The sequence below is a fragment of the Leucoraja erinacea genome, chromosome 24 (assembly GCF_028641065.1).
Source record: "Leucoraja erinacea ecotype New England chromosome 24, Leri_hhj_1, whole genome shotgun sequence".
Lineage (NCBI taxonomy): Eukaryota > Metazoa > Chordata > Chondrichthyes > Rajiformes > Rajidae > Leucoraja > Leucoraja erinaceus.
The window spans coordinates 9606715-9633643 of NC_073400.1; the positions used below are offsets into that span (position 1 = coordinate 9606715).

General features: G+C 41.5%; 1 protein-coding gene across 3 annotated transcripts in view; it reads right to left on the reverse strand.

Moving 5' to 3' along the window:
• LOC129708636 (alpha-1,3-mannosyl-glycoprotein 4-beta-N-acetylglucosaminyltransferase C-like) overlaps positions 1-26929 on the reverse strand; it is a 150344-nt gene that overhangs the window by 8649 nt on the left and 114766 nt on the right. For all 3 annotated transcript variants that reach the window (XM_055654516.1, XM_055654515.1, XM_055654514.1), the window contains exons 2-3: positions 5713-5871; positions 1625-1775 (exon numbers count right to left, since the gene is read on the reverse strand). In XM_055654516.1, coding sequence (XP_055510491.1) covers positions 1625-1775; positions 5713-5817 — 256 coding nt within the window. In that variant the 5' untranslated portion in view covers positions 5818-5871. The remainder of the gene's footprint in view (positions 1-1624; positions 1776-5712; positions 5872-26929) is intronic.

The window sequence follows — 26929 nt, forward strand, 5'->3', positions numbered from 1 at the left end:
GGAGCAAAGATGGATGATACAGTCAAGTCAAGTTTATTTCCCCTAGTTCTTAGCGAAAAACCTAATGCAGGCTTATAGAAACGACAATCGTTGTTCCAGGTGCAAGGGTCCCAGGTAAAAAGGTGTCTAGATGACCCAGTTCATAATTTCACATGAAAATGTTTTAGCAATCTACTGGCTTGCACAGCAGATACGAGTGTCACACTTGTATGTGGATGAAATGAAGGAGTTGTTTAGTACATAATATAATGGACGATACAACGCTGCACCATTGCCAATGCTGACATGGGAATTATTGATAAAGTTTGATGAATGGGCTTTTTAGTGAAAATAATATCTTTCAAGCAACTGAACAAGATTTAACATTTTGACATGAATTTTGATTATGAATTTTAAATTCTAAAATTAAAAAGACTAAAAGATTTCTCTGCATGCAAAGTCTGCAAGGGTAAAATCTATAAAGGTAATTAATTTGGTCGTGGATTAAATAAAAAAGCATGGAAAATGTCTTGGGGAAAGGGCAAATATGCACCACTTATTGTGTGCACTCGTACATAATTTTACTGTCAAACAGTAAAAAGTAATATGAATAAAATCATTAAAAGTAAAACAAAAGAGTTTGCATTTTCTTCCTGTGACAGTGTCAGTTTCCTCCGGGTGTTCCGGTTTCCTCCATATCACAGACACGTGCGACTTTGCAGGTCAATTGGCTTCTGTAAAATTGCCTTTAATGTGTAAGGAGTTGATGCAAAAATGTAATATCGTGGAATTATTGTGAAGGTGTGATCTGTGGGTGGCATGGACTCAGTGGACGGAAGGGCTGTTTCCTTGCTGTATCTTTAAACTAAGAGATCTCATCAGTCTCACTTAGTGATGAAGTGTTGAGGGAGGAAGCTGGTTGGTGCATGCTGGTTTAATGGGAGGGTATTGGTGATTGAGGCTGAACTATTGCGAGGTTTGAAATTTTCCTTTTGAAGTGACCCTCCCAGAAACCAGCCCCAGGTCCACTGGGATCTATCTACTCATTCAGGTCCGCGATAAACCTTATCCATATTGTGATGATGACCTGTTTCTATACGAATGAACCTACAGGCCACATTAGCAAGGCATCAGTCAGCCACATGTTGCATGCTGTGGGAAGCCACTACATGTCTACATGTTACCCTGCATTATTACATCACATGTGTGAAATACCCAAAATATACAGTACATTCTGGGCTTTGAAATCAATGCAGTAAATCTTGGTTTCTATTCCGAATTGTTTTCTCTTTGAAATTGGATCGTGCAAAAAAAACTGCTGTTACACAATAGAATTTTTATCCCAAGGTGCTTAACTATTGTTTGACTCAAGAATAATTTCTTCAGCTAATAATTGCGTCTCAAATGGAAATAAAACTGATGGCACATCTTCACATGCTTCGTGGGAACACTGGAATACTGTGGATGAAAATAAGGTTATTTTCCCTCATACAATAGGAATGCAGTTAAAAATAACCTACTTTACCTCATCTGCACAGCAAAAAGTTCCTGTTTTAGATTTGAGATAAAATGGCACCACATTTACCGCTGCATTGCATTCCATTTTACAATCAATTCATGCCAAACTTTATAATTGTTCTCTTACTTTTTTTTAACAAAGGGTACCCTGCCAAATATTGATAGGTGACGTTAATGGGGGAAGAGAAATTGACCAACTCCCGGAAGTTCTGCACGTTCCTCTCGGAGTACAGCTGCTGCACGGCTATTTCTTTGGCCAGTCGCCTTTCTTCCATTTTCTGAAAGACAATGGCACATTGTAGTATGAAAATGGACAATATCAAGCATGCATGCTTCAATACTGCTTATTCTATGGCCATACTAACAACCTTAGCATAAAAGGAGACGTCACAGAACATAGGAGCAGAATTAGGCCATTCGGCCCATCGAGCCTACCCCGCTATTCTATTACGTATACTGGGAGGACTTCCTTACAATTTCCCATTGTTAATTTCCTGTTCATCTAAATAATGTCCAGTATATTTCAGTTAAACTCAGCTGAAAATGAATTAAATTTAAAGCAAAATGATTAAAGCAGGATTTAAGTGATTTTCTGAAGCTGGGTCATTGGAAATTAGTTAGGATTTCTTTTAAATGGTCATTCACATCTAGTCTGGTTGAAACAAATAAAGGAAAATACTGAAAACACTCAGCAAGTCAGGCAGTATATGTGAAGAGAGAAACAAAGTTAAACGATTCATGCCAATGACCTATTATTGGCATTATCTGTTGTCATTTGCATTTACCTTATCTGCAGTCTGATATTTTTAACCTATCTACTGAAGTTAGCTTGATTAGTTTATACTCAGCAGAGACTGTGCTCTCAGTATTCTGCTGAAATTCCAACCTCAAAACTAAGAGAGATTCAGTACAAACAAAGGCCAAGACAAAACAAGTAATTGGTTTGGACAGGGGATTATTAAAATACACCAGATGAAAATTATATGAAAAGTGAATATTTTGATTGTAATCTAAATAGCCAGGTACGTTTAAAAAAAAAATGTGTAGTCATGCTAAGCACTGAAAATATAAATAACAAGGTTAGAGTCGCTACACTTTCTCATGAGGGACACTAAATGATTGTCAATAGAACTTAACTTTGGAAGCAGCGTACAAGACACAGGCATTATTATATCATGGATCAAGTCCACCCAACTCAGGATGAAGTCTGAAATAGGGTTCCAACCCAAAGCATCACCTATTCCTTTTCTCCAGAGATGCTGCCTGACCTGCTGAGTTACTCCAGCATTTTGTGTCTATCTTCAGTATTAACCAGCATCTGCTGATCCTTCCTGCAGGACTTGCATTTCTTGATTTGACTTTTCAAATAGTACACTCATGGTATTCCACTGCTTTAATCCCCCAGATTTACTTATCACACGGGTAGATATTGAGCAGGGAGGAAGCAATGCATAGATGTTACTAAATGATATTACTCATAGCCGGTGGACCAAGATGAGCAGGGTAACTGTCCAGTACAATTATAAAAGGATCATATATTGTGCCAAGATGCCAGCATTACGATGAGGTTGAAATACTAACACATTTGCCTATACAGATGAATGCAAATGACCAGCTTTGGAAAGAATCATTGATTACATTAACTTTACCGCTGACTTCCTCTCTGCCCTCAAATTCACTTGGACTTTCTCTCTGACATCTCCCTCCCCATTCTTAATCTCTCTGTCTCCATCGCAGGGGATAAACTATTGGCTGACATCTACTGTAGACATTCTGACTCCCACAGTTATCTGGACTACACTTCCTCCCACCCTGCCTCTTGCAAAGAAGCTATTCCTTACTCTCAATTTAATTGTCTCTGCCACATTTACTCCCAAGATAAGGCTTTCCACTAGAACCTCCCAGATGTCTTCATTCTTTCATAAACATGGTGTCCCCCCCCCACCCTCCTCCCTGCTGTAATAGATGGATCCTTCATCTTCATCTCCTCTGTGTCCTAGTTCTGCTCTTGTTTCCCCTCCCACAAGACGGAATAGGAGTTCCCCTGGTCGACACCTTTCATGCCTCCAGCATCCGCGCCCAACACATCATCTTCTGACACTTCCGTCACCTCTAACTTGACTCAACCACCAGTCACATCTTCCTATCCTCACCCCTCAGAGACCACTCCCTCCGCAACTCCTTGCTTCACTCGTCCCTTCTCATCCAAACCACACCCTTCTCAGGCATTTTCCCCTGCAGCGGCAGGAGATGCAACACCTGTCTCTAAACCTCCTTCCTTACATCCATCCAGGCACCCCAACAGTCCTTCCAGGTCAGACAGAAGTTCACACGCACCTCCCCCAACCTCATCAACTGCATCTCGTGTGCCCGATGTGGTCTTCAGTACCTCAGAGAGACCAACCATGGACTCAGCGGGAGTTTTGCCAAACACTTGCGCCAAGGCCTTCTGGATCACCTGGTTGCTAACCATTTTAATTCCTCTCTCCATTCCCACACTGACCTTTCTGCCCTGGGCTGCCTCAATTGCCAGAGTGAGGCCACACGTAATCTGGAGGAACAGCAACTCATATTCTGCCTGGTAGCTTACAACTCAACAGCATGGACATTGAATTATTCAATTTTAGCTAACTACTCCCCCCCTCCCTTCTTCCCCCGCCCCCCCATTCCCTCGCTTCCCTCCCCTGTACCCCACCTATTCCCCCCAACCCCCCCCCCCCTCCCCCGTCCATCTACATTCCTTACTCTAGCTTCACAATTTGCAACTCCTCAATTCCTTTCTCCAACTCTTTCTGTCTTTGACCTTTGTCCAATCTTTTGAGTATCACCCCCCCCCCCCCCCCCCCCCCACTTATATTCAGCCATTACCTGCCAGGCTTTGTCCTGCCCTTCCTCTCCTCCAGGCTCCCCCCACCCCCCTCCCCCTACTATTAGTCAGAGGAAGGGTCCCAATTCTAAACGTCACCTATCCTTGTTCTCCAGAGGTGCTGCCTGACCCACTGCCTAATCAAGCACCTTGTGGCAATTTTGTAGACCAGATTCTGCAGCTCCTTATTTCTACCTTGAGCAAATCATACATCAGTCTTGAATTTTACTTGTTATATTTGACCCAGTGCGTCAGTAATAATTGTGAGACATACAGGTAATTTCTGTGCGCAGGCATATTTGTTTTATTCTGCTGCCAGCTTTGCAATGTGATAACATTTCAGGTTACACAGTGGTACAGCCTCACAGCACCAGCAGTTAAACTTCTTCTCAGCTGCTGTCCATGTGCAAAAGAAAGCAAAGTGGCTTTGGATAAGTCTGTGGTTGCAATGGAAACTATTTTGACAATAGCCTATTGACCAGGAGGTCAAACCTTCTGAGATCTCTTCAGGATAATGTTTTATGAAGAACATTGATTGTTCTGTGTGTCTATATATGCCAGGACAACTGACATATTCATTTGAGAGTGGGTTTTTGTTTAGTTTAGATTATTGTCGTGTGTACCGAGATATAGTGAAAAGCTTTTTTTGCTGTGTGCTATCCAGTCAGTAGAAAGACTATACATGATTACAATCAAGTCGTCCACCGTGTGCAGATACAGGATGAAGGGAAAAAAGAAAAAAGTCTGATTAAAGATAGTCCAAGGGTCTACAATGAGGTAGATGGTAGGTCAGAACTGCTCTCTAGTTGGTGATAGGATGGTGCGGTTGCCTGATAACAACTGGCAGAAACTGTCCTTGAATCTGGAATGTTAGAGTTCATGTACGTTAATATAATAGAAGAAATTTAGACCAGACATCAGTTTGGATTTGGGTGAATTTACTATTCTTCTTTTACCATTGGGAAGGCAATCTCACTATTATCACAAATAAAGACCTCGGCTAGAATACACTAACTAACAGGCGGGATTCTTAGGTTTTATGTCAATAAAAATATACAGTTAATCTGACACGTGGCACATAGGGGAACAATGCTGAGAGTTATGCTTTGTCACATTTGATTAACTCTCACCACTACCGAGATAAAAACAGAAGATGCTGAAAATACCCAGCAACAGGGGAGTGAAAAACAGAGTTAACAATCCAGGTTAATTACTTGTCATCAAAACTCCAAATTCCATAGTTATTTGTTGAAAAGCAGGGTTAACTCAACCTACTCCTGGCACACGATTGTGCAGAGTTTCAAAAATCAATGCAGATTAGGCACTAAACTTCCATTTAAAATACTCACCTGTGTACTCTCTTCTTCATCATCCTTTGTGCAAATATACACAAGCAAGCAAAGACACAGGGAAAAACCAAGAGTAGTTACTGATCGCTTCCAGTAGCATCTCATTGCAGCAGGAGCTTTCCAAGTTGATCATGAGACTGGCGTGTTTTCAGTCTTGCTCTAAAAAACACAGATGTTATGAATTAGATGTGGAGTCTTCATGTGAACATAGCAAGTAATATCTGCATCATTTTTTACAGAGACCATCACGGGAGAACATGGATTGAGCCAAAGTGCTGAAATAACTCAGCGGGTCAGGCGAGAGAAACAGGTTGCATGGGACTCCTCAATGCAGTACCCTCCACCCCAGGTCCCCGATGTAGAGGGGGAGATGGTAACCAGCTTGGAGGGGGATGATGGTATTGAATGCCGAGTTGCAGTCTATAAACAACAGTCTGATGTAAGCGATTTTATTGTCCAAGTGGTCCAGTGCGGAGTGGAGAGCCAGTGAGATCGAATCCTCTGTTGACCTGTTGTGACAGTAGTGGGTCGAAGTTCTTGTTGAGGTCGGAGTTGATATCCATCATAACCAACCTCTCAAAGCACTTCATCACCACAGATGCTAGTGCCACTAGTCGATAGTCATTGAGGCATGTCATCTTACTATTATTGATGCCCTCTTAAAGCAGGTGGGAAGCTCAGACCTCAGTAGTGGAAGGTTGGTCCCGACCTGAAATGTCACCTATCCATTTTCTCCAGAGATATTGCCTGACCCACTGAGTTAATCCAGCACTTTGTGTCTATGGTATAAATCAGCATCTGCAGTTCCTTCTTATTACATCTTGGGAGAATAGATGGAGAGAGTTTCAGAGACTTCACTGGGATGGGCACATGTTTAAATAACTGGAGGATATTTTCTGCTGAAATGAAAAGTGACAAATTGGGTGAGAAACCAGGATGCCAACATCCAAGGAACCTTTCTCTTACTGGAGTCACCTCTTTCCGAGGCTTTGAATAGGAAGATACACTATCCGAGTCTGAGAATTCTTTGCCACATTGAGACACAGCATGTGGGTGCAAATTTTGAAAAGGTCTCTTAAAAGTTCATTATCAGCCACATTCTCATATTCTGATAGTGGCTACCGACAATGCCTCACCTGTGATTTTTAAATGGCGTAAGCATTGATGTGGGAGAAAAGATGCACCTACATTGTCAGCGGCAAAGGAAGCACCTCAAAAAACTGGAATAAGTGGGAGCATTTAGAGGGAATCTATCTCCCTCCATTGGAGGGATCTCTCGGAGGCGCTGCCACAATAAGGCAGCCAATATCAAAGGCCAACATCACCCTGGCCATGTCCCCATTTAATTCCTACCATCAGGAAGAAGGTATAGGAGTCTGAAAACTGTGACTACCTGATTCAAGAATAGCATCTTCCCAACAACCATCTTGAACGCTACACTGCGGTAACTCAATGGACTATGAACACAATGAAATGTTATGGATTGTCTCTGGTTGGACGGAGGTTGATTGCTTTTTATGCACCAGTATTGTATTTATTATTTATTTTTATCTATAGTGCATTATCTATGTCTATTATGTTTACATGCCTGTTATGTTTCTGCATGTAAGAATTTCATTGCCCGTTGTCGATATGTCAGACAATTAACTGCTCGTCGCTTGGATCCAAACTACTTACAGAAAATTGCTTGAAGCCATTTTATAGAAAATGACTATTGGGGGATAAATCCTGATAAGATCGGACTGCCTCATGTTGCAATTTTATTTTCCTTCCTGTTCTGTATTCTCAGCAAGGAATTAAGCCACGCTTTGATAGCTAGATAAGCAGTATTATTAAAAAGTTTTATTTAATTAAAGCATTTACACATGTTTACACATTTTGTGCTATTGCATTAATTAAAAGGCAATAGTGCAAAATTTGCCTTTGTTTGTGGGTAAAAAATGAATGCTTTAATTTAGCTGCATCTATCAATAAAGGTAGCACCAAATGGATCCATCTGACTGATTTGTTTCTGACTGTATTGGATAGTTATATGGACGGGAAAGGATGGAGGGTTATGGTCTGAACGCAGGTGTATGGGACTAGGGGGGGAATACGTGTTCGGCACGGACTAGAAGGGTCGAGATGGCCTGTTTCCCTGCTGTAATTGTTATATGGTTATATGGTATTATACACTCTGAACCAGAAATTCTTCTAGTCTGGAATCCCCTTTAATGCAAGTATGTTGGACATAATTTCCATTCTATTCTAGGACAGGTGATTGATAGCGTGGTGGGACAATCAATAGTTCTCTGTAGTGTATCTCTAGAGACAGATATCTCTGATGCATTCAAAGCACTTGTCACCAACCCTAAAGAAAAAGGAATAGCTAAATCAGTCTATCTTCTTCACTCAAGAGATTGATAACAGGAGCTTACATACCTTCCTGTCTCTAAACAGATTTATTGTATAACCCACCACCCTACCAAAGTTACATCCTTCCTTGGAACAGTGTCCACAGAGTATTCCTCTCAACATAATCAGCCCATGATTTCACTCTAATCCTGCGCTAGTCATTTTTCTTGTCCCAATTAATATGTCAGTGTATGTCCATAGCACAATAACTCAAACACCCACAGTTTAATTGCATGAGGAACTGCACTAGATTCAGACCGCATTTGTTCCAAGGACTGTTTCCAAACTTTTCAATGTAGCAAAACTTTCATAACAGTGGAGTTTATTGTAACATAGGAATTAGAACTGTACAATTATTTAACTGAGAATGTTGAAGTTCCGAGGTATAAGCTACATGGACAGGGATTGTGTTCCTCCAAATGCCAAACTTCCAGCAGTGCAAAACCAGCAACTAAAACCTGATGTTATTATATTACAGATGCAAAAAACACTTGACAGCTTCTAAGCCAGTAAGACAAAAAGGTGTTGTTGTGTTGTGTTTGAGTGGACTAAACATTTCGATTGGGAATTGTTTTCATTCCAAATTTTCAGCATGTACCTACATTGTGGGTGGCACACGAAATAATGATAATTAAACCTTAAGTTCCCAAAAGTAAATGAATTATCGATTGATTTTGGTGATGCCTCTGGTTGAGTGTTAATAATGTTACCTGAAGTAGAATTTAATGGAGTGATGACTCTAGAGACTACTGCAGGTGGTTTAGCTGCAGTGCTGAAAGAATGTTACACTATTTATGATTTACCTTTGCAGGTTCCTTGGCAGAGGAACATAAAGCTTTCTATTGTATTTTCTGAAGGCGTGTGAGGGGGATGATACACTGCCTAACATTAATTCCTCAAGTGAAGTCCAAGCCACAACATCTAACTAATTACGGTAGAACTCTGTGTAAATTAACTGCTGCACTGCAATCAAGACTGTGCCCCGGAGGTATATGTTTGGCTGTGAGGAGCTCCACTGATTGTGTCAACAAGTCTAAAGCCAAAGCAGGTCAAAGGCCAAAGTTGGATAAACATCTGTGCAGCTCCTTTTGTAATCAATGGTAAATGGGAGAAACGCCCAATAACACAAGACACACAGGGGTGGCGCAACTGATAGGGCTGCTGCCTCACAGCGCAAAAGGCCCAGGTTCGATCCTGACCTCAGGTAATGTCAGTGTGGAGTTTGCACATTCTCCCTTTAATGGTGTGGGTTTCCTCTGGGTATTCCGGTTTCCTACCACATCCCAAATATGTGTGGGTTTGCAGGTTAATAGGTCTCTACAAATTGTCCCAAGTGTGCAGGGAGTGGATGAGAAAGTGGGATAACATAGAAACATGTAAAATAGGTGCAGGAGGAGGCCATTCGGCCCTTCGAGCCAGCACCGCCATTCATTGTGATCATGGCTGATCGTCCCCTATCAAAAACCCGTGCCTGCCTTCTCCCCATATCCCTTGACTCCACTAGTCCCTAGAGCTCTGTCTAACTCTCTCTTAAATCCATCCAGTGACTTGGCCTCCACTGCCCTCTGTGGCAGGGAATTCCACAAATTCACAACTCTCTGGGTGAAAACGTTTTTTTCTCTCCTCAGTCTTAAACGACCTACTAGTATGAATAGGTGACTGATGGTCGGCTTGGGACTCAGTGGGCAGAAGGGCCTGATTCCACCTTGTATCTCTAAACTAAACAAGAAAATAGGAGCAGGAGCAGGTCAGCTGGGTCAGTCCCACAATTCAATTTGATCATTAGTGATCAATGCAGGCCTCAACACCACTTCTGTGCCAGTTTCTTAATTCCTTGATCTTTCAAAAATTTAATTGAACTCCACCTTAAATATTTCTAATGGTCTCACCTCCAATAGTCCCAGAGGTAGAAAATTTCAGCGGGCAATAGAATCAGGAGACTATGGTGACACAGTGGTGCAGTGGTAAAGTTGCTGACTTCCACTGCCAGAGTTCTGGGTTCAATCCTGACTACGGGTGCTGTCTGTACTAAGTTTGTATATTCCTGGCACAATGTCTGGGCCAAACACGATGCCAAGTTAAACTGCCTGCACATGACCCATACCCCTCTAATCTCTGCACACCGTTATCCAAAAGCCTACGGTATGCCACTCTCATATCTGCCTCCACCATCACCCCTGGCAGCATGTTCCAGGCACCCAGCACTGCCTGGGTGAAATAAAACTTGGAAACAATGAAACAGGATACAACTTGGAAATGATGGAATGCAATAAGTCTAATGAGAACAAATAAATATTGCAATAGGCTTAGTTCCAACTGAGCTTTATCAGTGTTAGTTAAAATTCTTATACTTTACAAGTCGCAAAAGTGCCGGTGTAACTCAGCGCATCAGGCAGCATCTCTGGAGGACCTGGTTGGATAGGCTCCAGCACTTTGCATCTTTTTTTGTAGACCAGCATCTGCAGGTCCTTGTTTCTATCTCTTGTACTTTGCATGTGGATACCATTGGATGTTTCCTGAATCAATGGGTGCAGCGGTAGAGTTACTGCTTTACAGCGGCAGAGACCGGGGTTCAAACCTAACTACGGGCGCTGTCTTCATGGAGTTTGAACGTTCTCCCCGTGACCCGCGTGGGTTTTTCCCGGAAGCCCTGGTTTCTTCCCACACTCCAAAGACGTACAGATTTGCAGGTTAATTCATTTGGTAAAATTGTAAATTGTCCCTGGTGTGGGTAGAACAATGTTAATGTGCGGGGATCGCTGGACGGCATGAATTCGGTGGGCCAAAGGGCCTGTTTCTGCGCTGTACCTCTAAACTAAATGAAATACGAGTTTAATAATCCATAGACTTTACAGACTCTCACACAGGCAATGTAAAAGAAGGAATGCTTCAGAGCAGTTCTGAGCAACATAATGGAATTCTGTGTCAACTTGCTGCAACTTTGGCAGTCATGACTCGGCCTTGGAGGTACACAGTTAGTTGTGATGGGCTCAACTGATTTTACAAACACCTTATTAAACCACATAAACCAGGTCAGAGTTACAAAGTTGGATAAACAATTATGTTGCCCCTTGGAAACGGGAAGAAAGATACAAGAGCACAGTTAGGTAATAAAATTAATTTGCTCAAATACACAATTAGAGAACACAAAATAACCAAGTATGTGGCCTATTCAAGAAATAACATGAGAAAGAAGATTACTTCCACAACTTGTCTATTGGAAAAATAATGGAAAGTCTCCTCTGCCATCACAGCAGCAATGATGTGGCAGCGTGGATGGATCAATGTTTAATTTAAGATGTCCCATTTTAATTATTGTTAGAAACTGTTATCTGGAAATTCCATTGCATAAAGGTGCTTTTTTTCAGCGCTGTGCAATTTAAAATTGATTTGTTTTCAGAGTGAAAACATTAATGACCAATTTTGTGTCATTTTGCTATTTCTGCCTTTATTCACACCTGCATCCCTGCTGTGATTTCCTGTTGGACATGTGCGAGCCTTGGAGTATTTTAGGGGAGCTTATTAATGGGTTTCAGAGGACAGCGTGGTCTTATAATCACTGTACCAATCTAGAATAGCAGACAATAAAGGGGAGGCACATGGAACAGCAAATGCTGGAATGTTGAGCAAGGTACAAAGTGCTGGCGGAACTCAATGGGTTGGGCAGAGGAGAGAGGGAAGGGACAGGCAACATTTTGGATTGAGAGCCTTCTTCAGAGTCTGAAGATGGGTCCCCACCCGAAATATCGCCTGCCCATTCCCACCACAGTTGCTGCCTGAACCGCTGAGTTCCTCCAGCACTTTTGAGCAAGACAAACAAACTTCCTTATCTACATCTTGTATCTGTATCACTAAGATAAAGTTTATTCCTTCCACCAACACCCATCATCTCCTGGTGGCTCTCAAGACACTGCCCAGAGTCCTCTGATGTGCAATCGCATCCAACCCAACCTCCACCCTGAACCCTTTCAAAATAATGTTGTGAACTCTGCACTATTTCCCCCCAATATCCTGTCAAGTTGATTGCCGAGCCGCTGATTCCCCATTGTCATAATGGAATTTGGCCCAGATCCCTTCCCCTACAACAATTTCCCAGATCCTGCTCCCAATCTCTGCTCCTTTGATCGCTGGGGTTCTTATGCTTCTACCTCTCTTCCCTCCCAGCCTTTGGGGAAAAAGGACCTGTTAAAATGTACAATGGCGCAGCAGCAAAGCTGTTGCCTTACAGCACCAGAGACCAGGGTTCGATCCTGACCATGGATGCTATCTGTAAGGAGTTTATACATTCTCCCTGTGATCATGTGGTTTTCTCCGGATGCTCCGGTTTCCTCCCACACTCTAAAGATGTGCAGGCTTGTAGGTTCATTAATGTGTAAATTTTAAATTGTCCCTCGCGTGACAGATACTGTTAAGGGCCTGTCCCACGAGCATGCGACTGCATGCGGCAAGCGCGACCTAACGTGGTCACTTGAGCCGTATGGCCTCGCGGGGCCGGTCCTACTTTGATCGATGGAGCCGTATGGAGTTGTGCGGAGCTGGTCCCAACATCGCGCGGGGCTCCGAAAAACTGACACTGTCCAAAAATTCCGCGCGGCAACGGCCTGCCGGACCGCAACCGCATTGAGGCCGTAAGCACCGTCTCGACACCGTACCCAGCGTCTCGACGCCGTACACAGCGGCTTGACGGCGTACGCCTTTGCTCAAACTTCACGTCAACTGGTAAGGGATCACTCGACCTCCACGCAGCCCCCGCTTCCGGTTTGGTCGCGCTCGCTGCATGCTCGTGGGACAGGCCCTTTAGTGTACAGGCTGATCGCTGGTCAGCGCAGACTCGGTGGGCCGAAGGGCCTGTTTCTATGCCGTATCTTTAAAGTCTAAAATCTAAAATGTACAATGCAAATGCAGCTTTGGGTTGAGGTTGCACCTGCAGTTTTATGCATTGCTGAATGGGATGATTTACAATTTCCAGACCTCCCCAAGTGGAAAACAAACACGAGCACATGCCCAGAAATATACAAGATATTGTAGTGGCCACTCAGGGACCGCCACAATATCTGTTAACCTTAACGCTGACAAAAATCTCACCACAAATAAATATTTTTCATGGAGTATGTGCAGTAGCAGCCACCTGTATGCACCTATTATCAATACAGTATTACATTGGATCCATTTTATTAAGAGGTTTCTTGGCTGCAAAGCATTATTTTGTTAAACAAATAAAGAGCAAAAATAGAAATGTAAATGAGTTTGGTTCGAGCTTTTGTTCCAACATAAAAGGTTTGCACCCTGACAAACCAGTTGAAAACATACAGCCCACATACAATTCACATCCATTTTTAATTATGTGCTGTATTTTGAGAGATTAATTGATTTGATCATAGAGATAATATTTGTGTCCCTACTGATCTACTACAGCCCAGGGTGATCAGTGGGGATATTAATGCTTTGAATGAACTGCCAAGAAGCTCCTTTGAAAAATGTTACTTGACTACAAATCAGCTGCAGGAATAATTCTCAAATATGTTCTCAATGTGCTTCCTTTAATAAACTTTCAAAGCCCGTCTTTGTGCTCACGACAAATCATTAACTGTTACCACGTAACAACAATGAATTTCCTTTGCCACAAATTAAAACAATCAAAATCATCTTTTGCAATCGGGAAGTGAAGTGGCAGGAGGTATTTTAGCAATGAAGGCGAACAAGTTTTTAAACAAAGGGGCACTTATGTTGTACGCCTGCAATGATAAAGTGTCCATTAGACACAAACCTATTACATGTAGAAGGGAAAGAAATATTGTACATCGGAAACAAAACTAAAGGATGCCCAAGATATTGTCTCCGGTGAAATAAAGATGTTTCAATGACTTATGTTTGATGAAGGAAACTGAAAGCAAAAGAATAGTAAATTATTGTGAGAAAAGTGTTGATCTCTTTTCCTGACTGATCTCTGAACTTGCGGGCAGTGGCCTAGCAACAGGGTCGCCTGACGTCTCGTTTCCAGCCAATAATTTGTACAAAAACAGAAAATGTTGGAAATGCCCAGCAGGTTAGGCGGCATCCGTGAAAAGAGAAACTGCATTCCGTTGTCTTTGTGCTGTACACTGCACAATGACAATAATGTTTGAATGTGAATGTGAATCTGAAACAGAGTCAATGTTTCAGGTAGCAGACTCTTCCCCGGAAAACCTGTTAGGATAAGTTGCAGAGAGGGTGGTGAGGGTTTGACAGGGTAAAGTAAATATCCTTGATAGTATGAGGACAGAGTTATATGGTTGGAAGATTAATGATGGCCTTTATACAGAGAGAACACAACGAAAGATGAAAGCTGTGAAATGTAAAACAGCATGAAAAGGCCAACAGGTTAGACCATGATAGAGTGAGCCAATATGCAGAAAGAAGCAGAACTGGCCAATTATGACACAAAGTTATTCTAAGTTACCTATAATACAATAGAGAGCCCAAAAGGTTGCAGCTAATCCAGATAGAAGATGAGGCGGTGTTCAAGTTTACGCAGTTTTCATATAACAATATAGATGACATCAACTGTTATCTCGATAGGAAACTTGGCCTTAGCCTTTCAGAGATAGCCTCATTGTAGACTTCAGGAAGTCCAGAGGTGGCACGCACACCCCCATCCACATTAACGGGACGGAGGTGGAACGTGTTTCTAGCTTCAGGTTCCTGGGAGTCAACATCTCCGATGACCTCTCTTGGACCCACAATACCTCTACTATGATCAAGAAGGCTCATCAGCGTCTCTTCTTCCTGAGGAGACTGAAGAAGGTCCATCTGTCTCCTCAGATCCTGGTGAACTTCTACCGCTGCACCATCGAGAGCATCCTTACCAACTGTATCACAGTATGGTATGGCAACTGCTCTGTCTCCGACCGGAAGGCATTGCAGAGGGTGGTGAAAATTGCCCAACGTATCACCGGTTCCTCGCTCCCCTCCATTGAGTCTGTCCAAAGCAAGCGCTGTCTGCGGAGGGAGCTCAGCATCGCCAAGGACTGCTCTCACCCCAACCATGGACTGTTTACCCTCCTACCATCCGGGAGGCGCTACAGGTCTCTCCGTTGCCGAACCAGCAGGTCGAGGAACAGCTTCTTTCCGGCGGCTGTCACTCTACTCAACAACGTACCTCGGTGACTGCCAATCAACCCCCCCCCCTTATTATTTATTCAAATCGTTTGCTATGTCGCTCTTCCAGGGAGATGCTAAATGCATTTTGTTGTCTCTGTACTGTACACTGACAATGACAATTAAAATTGAATCTGAATCTGAGAGATATTGACTTTGCCCCACCTTCCCTGCAATTTAAATCTAATTTGCTCTCTCTTTTGCCCATTCTGATAAAATGTCCTTGACTTGAAACATTAGCTCTGCTTCCGACATCACAGATGCTGCCTATTCTGTTGAATTATTCCAGAATTTCTGTTCTCTTTCTTAATTCCAGCACCTGCATTTTCTAATTTTCATTGATAGGTTTTCAATAATTTGGACCATTAAAAAAATGTGACCCAGTGAACGAACACACATTCAAAATGAAGTGGAAAATAATTACTAAATGTTTCTAGCGTGAGTATAATTAGCAATCCAGGTGTAGCTTGCAGTAGCAATGTCTTTTGTTCATATTTCTGTACAACCTAAATTGCCCCTCTTTACAAAAATTAAAATCCACTCCAAACTAGTTATGGTTTTAGAAATTTTTTTGTAATCTTTTTTGCCCGGAAAATAAAAAAATCCGTGGGATACGTGGTAGTGATAATCTAACATAATTTTTATTAAAATACAAATGGCTTTATCACAATAAAATAAAGGTTTTTAATTGGTGGCGACTCTGCCACCTGTGAACAACCAAAGTTGATTTCTGCCCCTTTGTCCCGACAAGCAGCAGATGTCAGGACTGGCAGTTAAAGTACCGAGACACCTGCTGCATCATGTTTGGAAATTCTGTCATGAATAATCTTATTTGCACATTCTTGTGGCATGATGCCATCAGAAGTGTTTATAAACTTGGGTAGGAGCGAAAAGGCACTCATAAGAAAAGATAGCATGTTCACAAGCAAGTCCAATGGCTGAGGCTGCCAAATCTTGATAATTTTGGATGATATCCAGAGGATCTTGAGTCACCGTTCAGTAAGTAACAAGGTACAGCTACAAACACCTTTTATTGAAACTAGTCAATGCATTATCAACACCAGTGGCTAACAAGCGATGCAGTTTTAAATGTAAGCCAAATATAAATTTGCTTACGGTTTTCATCCATTTGACCACAAATTCTAGTCTTAAAACAGCTCTATCTAAGATCGCAAGATATTACCAGACCATCACACAAACCAACCTCCCTTCCATTGACTCCATCTACACTTCGTGCTGCCTTGGCAAGGCCACCAGCATAATCAAGGATGAGTCTCACTGCAGTCACTCCCTCTTCTCCCCAGCTCCCATCAGCAGGAGGTACAGAAGTGAGAAATCGCACACCTCCAGATGCAGGGACAATTTTTTCCCAGCTGTTATCTGGCAAGTGAACCAACCAATCAACAACTAAAGAGCGGTTCTTGGGTACTATCTACCTCATTGGAGTCCCTTGGACTATCTTTATTCGGACATTACTGGACTTTATCTTGCATTCAACGTTATTCCCTTTATCATGTATCTGTACACTGTGGATGGCTTGATTCTAATCATGTATAGTTTTTCTGATGAATGGTTAGCACGCAATAAAAGTTTTTCGCTGTACCTCGGTACACGTGACAATAAACTAATCTAAAAACTAAGCTATTCAAGCTAAACTTCATGCCACTAATGCATCCATTCCAGATATTGATAATCCTAATGGATCATATCTTCCATACACAATTAATCTAGTATTATACATCGTATGACATATTTTCTAAACATCAACTGAAACACTAAACTTTATCAAGTAAACAACACTTATTAACGCCTATAGTTCAATACATTATCCAATACCATTAATTCCATAATATTTTCAATGTGAATTCCTCAGTTATTTTTCTTGCATGGTCATGCATATTGACTTCCTCTAGACATTGATGAAATTGGAAAGTCATCATTTCTTTCCTCTCTGGATTTCTAATGCTTCTAATTTGGTCATGTTTTCAGTATCCCTTTCTGTACTTGGTTTTACTGAATGGAGTTAGTACGGGCTTAGTATAAAATCTCTCTTGGGATCTTCAGAATTTTTACTCACTCCACACCACACAACAATTCTCCCTCAAAGCATCCAGCCCAATTGGAATTTGGTTGAATCATTCAGTAACTCTGCAGACACTAAATATTTTGCCATTCACTGCAACAGTTTTATCTCATACAATTGAAATGACTTCATTACAACATAGACGCAGAGTGCTGGAGTAACTCAGCAGGTCAAGTAGCATCTTTGGAGAAAATCAGTGGGTGATGTTTCAGCTCACAATCCAAAACGCCACCCATGCTTTGTCTCCAGAGGAGCTGCCTGACCAGCTGAGTTACTCCAGCACTTTATGTCTATCTTCGGTACATACCAGCATTCACAGTTCCTTTCTGCTCATTCCAGCACGTTGCATTGAGATTGCTGCCCTCCATGTTATTTACAATGGTAAAGGTGTCAGGTCCTGACACTCTGATGAACCAATTGCCTCATATAATCCAAATGGCTCACAGGCGATTTGTTCACAGTTCCTTTCAAGTATTGCAAATAACTCCATTGCTCTGAAAATGCTAAATGACCATCCAAATTATATCTTGAAGTTAAATCTGTTTAAATTGTGTTGCCCTCCTCTCTTGGGACATCTCACCACAGTCCAGCTTTCAAGCTTGTCTGTGCTGTAGAGACACAACAGTACAGGTGAGGACAAGCCATTGGCCCACAATGTCCGTGCTGAACATGTCAAGACCAACTCTCATCTGCCTGCACATAATCCACATCCCTCTATTCCCTGTATACCCATGCACCTATCCAAAAGTCAGTTCAATGCCACAATTATGTCAGCCTTCACCATCACCAGGCACTCACAACCTTGGACTCACTCACTTACTGGACTCGCTCAGTAGCAACCTCTTCCCACAACCGTCAGGCTATTAAACACTAGACCCTCCAAATAAGCTCCGAACTACATCGACTTGAAGGCATTGTTTTTGTCTTTGTACTATTATTGTTTATTTTTGTTCAGTTTCAGGACATAATGGCAATAAAAACATTCTTGACTGTGTAAAAAAAAAACTTGCATCATACATCTCTTTTAAACTTTGATCCTCTCACCTCAAAACTATGGCCTCTAGTGTTTGACATTACTATCCTAGATAAAAGGTTCTGACTGTCTATCCTATCTATACCTCCCATAATTTTAAATACATCTATCAGGTCACCCCTTAATCTCTGGTGTCCCAGAGATTTGCTTTGATCTTTCACCTCAAGATGGCCTTCTTCTGCTCACAGTAACGCTATATTCAAGGTCTCATTACTCCACAGCAAGGTAAACATGTGCAACCATGCTATAGACAGCAAAGCATATACACTGCTTTCTAAGATAATGTCAAGAACATTTATTATCTACTCAAAGGAACATTCTTCATCCATGATGCCAAGTCACACTACAATCCCACTTCTGGTGGTTTTGCCTTTCCACCCACTGCAGTGAAGTTCCATCACACAATTTGCCTCTACATTACTTGATCTTGTAGTTCCGTGCATTCTACCCAGCAGCCCAGTTTCTGGCATTAGTTTTGTAATAACAAGGTTAGCGTTACCAACAAAGCATTTTTGTCAGTAGCCAGCACTCAATGGGTGCAGAGTATGATACAACAAAAGCCACACCACATAATACACACAATCTACAAAGGAACCACTGCCACCCTTACATACTTCATTGGATGTGTAGATACGCAAATTCTATATTAATTGGAGCTGTCGCTACTGTGTGATGTGTTTAGTGCTACTGACCAAGGATGAACTTCAAGCCACTTCAGGTTTGTGACAGAATGACAAAATGTAAATTGGCATTGGAATAATCCATGAGATTGAGCCACAAGGAATCATTTAATTAAATTTAATGTGATCTCCTTTATTCTGAGCTAAATAAGGGGTGAACAATTTCTTCAAAGTTGGAAGGGTCTCGACCCGGAACGTTGCCTATTTCCTTCACTCCATAGATGCTGCTTCACCCACTGAGTTTCTCCAGCATTTTTGTCTACCTAGGGGTGAACAATTGGTAATCAGACTAGAAAACAAATGTGAAATAGCGAGGCCTGCATGTGAAAGCATTCATCACTCCCATTCCTTCTCTTCCCTCTGAGTTACTCCAGCATTTTGTGTCTAACTTCAGTGTAAACCAGCATCTGCAGTTCCTTTCTACACACAATTGTTTTCAAATGCACGTGCTCAGGCATGAGTGAAGAGGGATAATTACAGAGGGGATATGGAATTGGAGTGAAAAAGGACACTGATTGCAAACCAACTGAGTTAGCCTGAAAGGACATGGATCATTATCAGTCTATCGATTACAACAGCAGAATATTCTACCTTTCAAGACTGACTATCAGCCAGCAGTCTGGCAACATCTGGGCTGTAATGAGATCAAACTAGGAGGCAAAGATAAAAAACTGAATAAGAATATTATGCACATTATTGGATGATGCAATCAGCTTGAGTGTGAGAACTATGGGGAGTGACCCATGCAGAACGACTGTGGTCAGGTTCTGACAAACATATTTTACATTAATTCTACATTTCTAACCTGTGTTCCCATGAAGCCCCTTTGCTTTCTCCTCCAAAATGTTCATTTAAGATAGTGAACCTTTGTAAAGTAAAAAATATTGCATAAATTTACTTAGGGAAAAATGATAGCTTTAATCTGATCTAATGTAGAAATCATGTTACTATGGTAACAATTTATGCCATTTGACATAGACTATGTCGCAGTAACTTATGTCAATATAACTTTTTTTTGTGTGTAGTATCTGTTCCACATTTCCTCTTGCACAAAAAGGTGGGAAAATGGTTTGCTCTAAATTGTGGGGCGACGGGAAAACTGCAAGTACAATGTGAAGTGAATCAGTCTTCTCTTTCTCTTCACTTCCATTCATTTGGTCTGCCTTTTCTGCAGAGATCTGGCTCGGGTTTTATTTTATCTTTTTCCTTAACCTGGCCACACAAAACAAAATCCATAAAACCTACTACCAGGTAGACACAAAGAAACTGCAGATACTTGGTAACAAATAAAGGCATAAAGTGCTGGAGTAACTCAGTGGGTCAGGCAGTGTCTCTTTAGACCATGGATTGGTGAACTTCGGGTTGCGACCCTTCTTCACACTTACCAAATGTTTATACATTTCCGCGCAGAGGGAATTTGAGTAAATGTACCTCGGTACATGTGACAAATAACCAAACTAAGGTTGTGGATTAAATCATAAGACGACAGCCAACAATGCTTTCATTGGTGCCATTCATGTAATTACCAGGAAATGTTGTACAGCTTTGCACAGTGGCAATGATAAAAGCCCAGAGGATATAGCCATGGATCTAGTGTACCGAGGCTCATTGTCCTGCATAGGTCTTGAGACCTTTTTTCAGACCTGATGTCTGAAGAAGGGTCTCGACTCGATTCATCACCAATTCCTTCTCACCAGAAATGATACCTGTCCCGCTGAGTTACTCCAGCATCTTGTGTTTATCCTTGTACTGTTTGAGCAGAGAGGACTGAGAGCAGAAGCACAGAAAATAGAAGTCACTCACTTCTATCATTAATTCTGTTTTTTGTTTCCTTCTCTACATAGACACTGACCTAGTGGACACATCTGTCATTTTCCCTTTATGTTCCCTTTCTGATTTCAATCCTTTTTGTTCTTCAATCTACATCCTTGTGCAAATTAAGTCAACCAAATATATACTTGTATATAGCAAGTCAATATACATGTCAAAGATCTACCTTTTAACATCGCATCATTATGTCTGAGGATTTCTTCATCTTGATATTACAGTAGAATTATGACCTTGATGAGCTTTTACTTCCTTCTGCAGACCTGTCCTTTCAGTCTCTTTGAAAATTGACCATAAATTCTGAACCAGATTCAGGTCAAGCGAGTTCCCAGGTCAGTCCAAGACACATACGCTGGAAATATTGGGTCACCGTCTTTCACTGCACAATGCAAGGGCTCTCTGGAACATCCCAGATCCATCTGAAAAATCTTTACCATCTCCTGCACCATTCTTCCCTGCAATGCTTTGACATATTGTGGCGATCACATTATTCATCAACTGGGTGCAGTGAACAAACATAACAGCAGCTGAAATGACCCGATAACATCACCTATTCAGGATGTTTGACAAGCTGGGCGATGTGGCATTTTCTCATCGATTCTCCGTTGATGTCTGAAACTGTTATCCATGTTGGCCCTGAACTAGGAAATGACTTTCAAAGTGAAAAACTTTGTTTTGTGTGCTCTCCAGTCAGATCATACCATAGACAAGTACAAGTAAACTCCAAATCAAGTCGTACATAAGAACAATAGGTTGGACAAAGGGAAAAATGAATAGAGTGTAGAATATATTGTTACAACTACCAAGAAACCCATGTTACCGTTACACGTATTGGCAGGTGATCTTGGTTTCTATGTCACCAATAGAGAATCATCTTGGAATGATTTACTTAGTGATACATGGACCATACAATGATCTTATGGCACTGGAAAAGGCCATTTAGATTACTGCACACAATGGGGAACACCATATTTAACAAATAATGTATCAATTTGTGAATATTGAGCTAGAAACAAACGGAATGACAATTAAAATGAGTCTGTCTATATTGTCATTCCATTAACTAATTGCACATTTGAGATTCCACAGGGTAATTTAAAATGCTGTTTTAGCTTTCACCCTCATTGTACTGGGATGATAATGAATCTTACAGGAACAAAATGACCTGGAATGGAAGCTAAAATCATCCTTAATCCCCCAACTATCCCAACTGTATCCATTGATGCATTTCTTCCTCAGTTGTCCACACTGTACAATATAAACCAGGAATCACATCATATAAATACGATTTACAGTACACATTGAATATGGTTGCATTGTAGAGAAGTAACCAGATAAGATAACTGCCATTATCCACAACAACAATGAGCTAAAGAACTTTGAGCCAAGAATACCCAAAAAAAAGAGCTGTGAAGCAGTGGGTTGTATGATCCAGCCCTTGGTTCTGACCATGAGGGTAACTTTTACAAAAGGAAGTAGCGTGCAATCAGCAAAATTAAATTGAGAATCAATTACATGCCACCTTTATTTTTCCAATTTGTCTTCCATCGACTTCAATGGGAGGGAAATATTGGTGGTAATATATACATCCAACTTCTATCAAACGTTTGGCATTATCACCCAAAATTAAAACTACGTCAAACTTCACACTTCCACAACCCAATTTTCTGGAAATTATTAGAATTTCTAAAAAAGAGCATTAAGGTGCTCTGCAAAGTTCTAATGCAAGTAAAAATTAGCAAAGGAATTTCAAAGTTACAGAGTACCAGCCCAGCTGTTCAATTAATATAATCAAATTTAAAAATTCCCAAAAAGGTTGATATATATGTTTTTGTATGTAGTAATTGCACACTGTAGTCCATAATCATAAGTGACTTCATTTAACTTGGTTTCCGGATCACATCAGACTGCAATTATGAGTTCAAGGTAATTTTATTTAGTTATTAATCGATCACAGACTGTCTCTAAAGTAAAGATTGTTCCGTTCTTAGAAGACATTATGGCTATAGGACAGGCAGACCATGAATCAAAACAAACTGATCAATGACTTCATGGTCATCAGTGTACAGTTTTGGCGAGAGAAAGAATTGATACTCTTTCAATCTTTTATTAAGAAGTTCCATAGGAACAAATTAACAATCATTTTCATGCAAAACAGTTCTTGAAATATTATCTGATTGACATCATAATTGCACCTCATGAATGCTTTTGTCAATGCTGAAAAATATGTTCAAAATTGGTTGTCAGATGCAACAAAACATGAGATGCTAAAGAGTGAAGGTGTATATTAAAAGCTTGAAAGATTGTCCTGGCAATCCTGGAAGGTTGGTAGCTCCGACTGAGAGGCCAGTCATTCTAGAAGCACCAGAGTGAGGTCGTGCAGAGAAATGGTTTCATAGTTCAAATAGACTTAAGAAATTTGGTCATTGAGAAAACATTCTAATATTAAATGAAAACATTTTTACATTTTATATTAAAGAGCCGTACTGAAATTGGCTTTTTGCTATCAGAGGGCTGGGTTTGTTTCACAAGTGTGCATCAGCTTTTTACTTTAAATTGTTCGTAGTAAGAGGATGTGCCTAGAAAGGCCAGTGTTTATTATACATCTCCATTCATCCTTGAGAAGCTGATGGACTGTGAGGAATATCCCTCCGGTTTAAGTGGAGAATTCCAGGACCTTTAAATAGCCATGGCCAAATAAGAACAAAATGTTTCTGAAGACATTGTGTGATATGGAGAGGAACAACTGGTAATACAGTGGCACAGCAGTAGAGTTGCTGCCTTATAGTGCCAGAGACTTAGGTTCGATCCTGACTACGAGTGGTCTCTGTACGGAGTTTATACAATCTCCCTGTGATCGCGTGGCATTTCTCCAGGTGCTTCGGTTTCCTCACACATTCCTAAGATGTTGAGGTTTGTAGGTTAATTCCCCAGTGTGTGGGATAGAACTAGTGTGCTGGTGATTGTTGGTCGGCACGGACTCAGTGGGTGGAAGTGCACTTTTCCCTGCTATATCTCTGAACTAAACTAAATTGGGTGATGATGCTGCCATGTGCCTGCTGCACTTCCTTTTGGTAGCAGAGGTCACAAGTTCCAGAAGTGCAGTTGAAGAGGTTATTGGGCAAGTTGCTGTACGTTGCAATATACACTGCAGGCATGGAGTACAGATAGTGGAAGTGATTGCTCAAGATGGTGGCTGCAAGTTCTTTAAGCAAACTATTTTTTTCTTGGTTGGTGTTGAGTTTTATTTTTTAAAGTATTTTTGGAGCTGCACTAATCCAAGCTCGTGGAAACATTCCACTAGTCTGCATCAGACTGTTCCGACAGATGGTGCCTCTTCGATGGTTTAGGTGACAACAGGCCCAGGTCATGAGACCACACCTGGAGTATTGCGTACAGTTTTGATCTCCAAATCTGAGGAAGGACATTATTGCCATAGAGGTAGTGCAGAGAAGGTTCACCAGACTGATTCCTGGGATGTCGGGACTGTCTTATGAAGAAAGACTGGATAGACTTGGTTTATACTCTCTAGAATTTAGGAGATTGAGAGGGGATCTTATAGAAACTTACAAAATTCTTAAAGGGGTTGGACAGGCTAGATGCAGGAAGATTTCTCCCGATGTTGGGGAAGTCCAGGACAAGCGGTCACAGCTTAAGGATAAGGGGGAAATCCTTTAAAACCGAGATGAGAAGAGCTTTTTCACACAGAGAGTGGTGAATCTCTGGAACTCTCTGCCGCAGAGGGTAGTCGAGGCCAGTTCATTGGCTATATATAAGAGGGAGTTAGATGTGGCCCTTGTGGCTTAGGAGATCAGAGGGTATGGAGAGAAGGCAGGTACGGGATACTGAGTTGGATGATCAGCCATGATCATATTGAATGGCGGTGCAGGCTTGAAGGGCCGAATGGCCTACTCCTGCACCTAATTTCTATGTTTCTATGTTTCTATTCAGAAAAGACAGCCCAGTGTCTTGACTGTTCTTGTAGGATGGGGGTGATGGAATTCTGAAGGATGTATCAGATATTTAGGGAAGGAGGTCAAAGTCTCCTTTTTGGAAATAAATAAAAATGCAATTGCTGGAAATCTGAAATAAACTGAAAAAAAGACAGGAGCATTTACAGCAAGAGATGCAGGAGTTAATGTTTCGGGTAAAAGATTGGAGAAATGAGAAAACTGGTTAATTCTGGGTTTCAGCGAGGGTGGGGGAAGAATAGATAGGACCAACGGAATATCACTTATAGGGTGAGGGTAAAATTGCCAAGGAGATTCCACTGGTCTCAGACCTGTCAGTTTCACAGACTAATGAGGGCAGATTGAGAGAAAGACAACTGAGAACTTGTGAAAGCTGAGAACTGCAGGCCAGAGCAGTTGCCTAGATTAGAAACTGAAAGGAGAATGCTGGAATTGCCCAGCAGAATAGGCAGCATTTGTGGAGATGGAACAAAAACAATCTGTGTTCCTATCATGGATGGAAGACCTTGTAGCAGCACAGGCCAGTTCTACTGCAAACAGTTTTCTTATTTTTGGTTTCCCATAGCCATCGATTCCATCTCATCTATTTCCGTCAGCTGCCAGCCAGCTTCCTCATTCAATGTCGTCCTTAATAATATCTACTACTTTCAAAGACATCCCACCACCAGACAACCCCCTCCTCCCCTCCTCCCCTCCTCTTTCAGTGTTTTGAAGTGACTGTTCCTTCTGCAACTCCCAGGACAACTCTTCCATGTGCATTAACCACTCTCTTCTCTTGATACTTTGCCATGCACCTGCAGTGGATACAATGCCTTGCCAAGCACAAAATAATAGTTATCCGCCTGATAACAATACTGATATGTACAGTTTTCTGCACATTTCCTAAGGACTATTTCAACTATACAGTAAATCAATGTTGTTTAGTGCATTGGCGTAGAAATGGAAAGGTATGAATTATGCCGTGTACAAAGTGACCATGAACAAATGTTTAGCTTTTAAAAATTAACTGCTCACAAGTTTTTAAAAGGTGAACATAAAAGTATACTGTACAATAGTAATACAAAGCCTTGCTCAATAAGCAAACTGTTCATGCTGGACTGAATCCAATATTATATTCCAGTCTGACCTCACCTCAACCCCACCTCCATAGATCATCAAGACTGACTGCAAACCTACAGTCAATTGCAGATCTAATTCAGCTGCTCTACTTGCACCTGAAATCCAACAGGAAGGGACAATGTACCGTATGTCCTGTTCAAGTTCTTTCCAATTGCCATCTAATTTTAGCAGCATTTCAATTGCACCTGACATGCTGGTGCTCACAATACATTCCTGTACATTGGAGAAAATCAAATGCTGATTAGGTTTCACACGAAGAGTGGCGGGTGTTCGGAACGAGATGCCAGAGGAGGTAGTCGAGGCAGGTACTATTGCACATTTAGACAGGTGCATGAATAGGACAGGTTTAGATGGAAATGGGCCAAACGCAGGCAAGTGGAACTAATGTAGATGGGACATATTGGCCAGTGTGGGACAAAGAGCCTGTTTTCACACTGTAAGACTCTATAATGCTTAGCAGAACACTTTCACTCAGGTTAATCTCAGCTTCCAGCTCCCTGCCTCATTGACCTCCCATTCCCACCCTCACCTCTTTGGCTAATAATGTTAAATGTAGGTTTGAGGTAAATCATTTCATGTTTTGTCTGATCAAGTTAGATCAATTGAACAATTTCAGACAACCTGTCTTTCCATTTTTTTCTCATTGTAGATGGGGTCATACATGATGAGTGTTTCCACCAGCTCTTTCATTCCAAATTTCCAGAAACCACCTAGTTTCTCAGATCTGACCTCATTCATCCTCTGCTAGTTAACTTCTGCCAATGTCTCTACTTTTAGATGTTTGAGGAGATTCTGCATATCACTGAATAGTGTAACAAATTTCTACAGATGTGCTGCAGAAAGTACTCTGACTTGCAACCGTTTACATTATGGCCTGTTACAGCAATTCCAATGCAAGAGTGCAGGGAGTGATGAACTCACCCCCGATCCATTAAGGGCACAGCCACCCCACCATTGATGAGGCATTGCCACA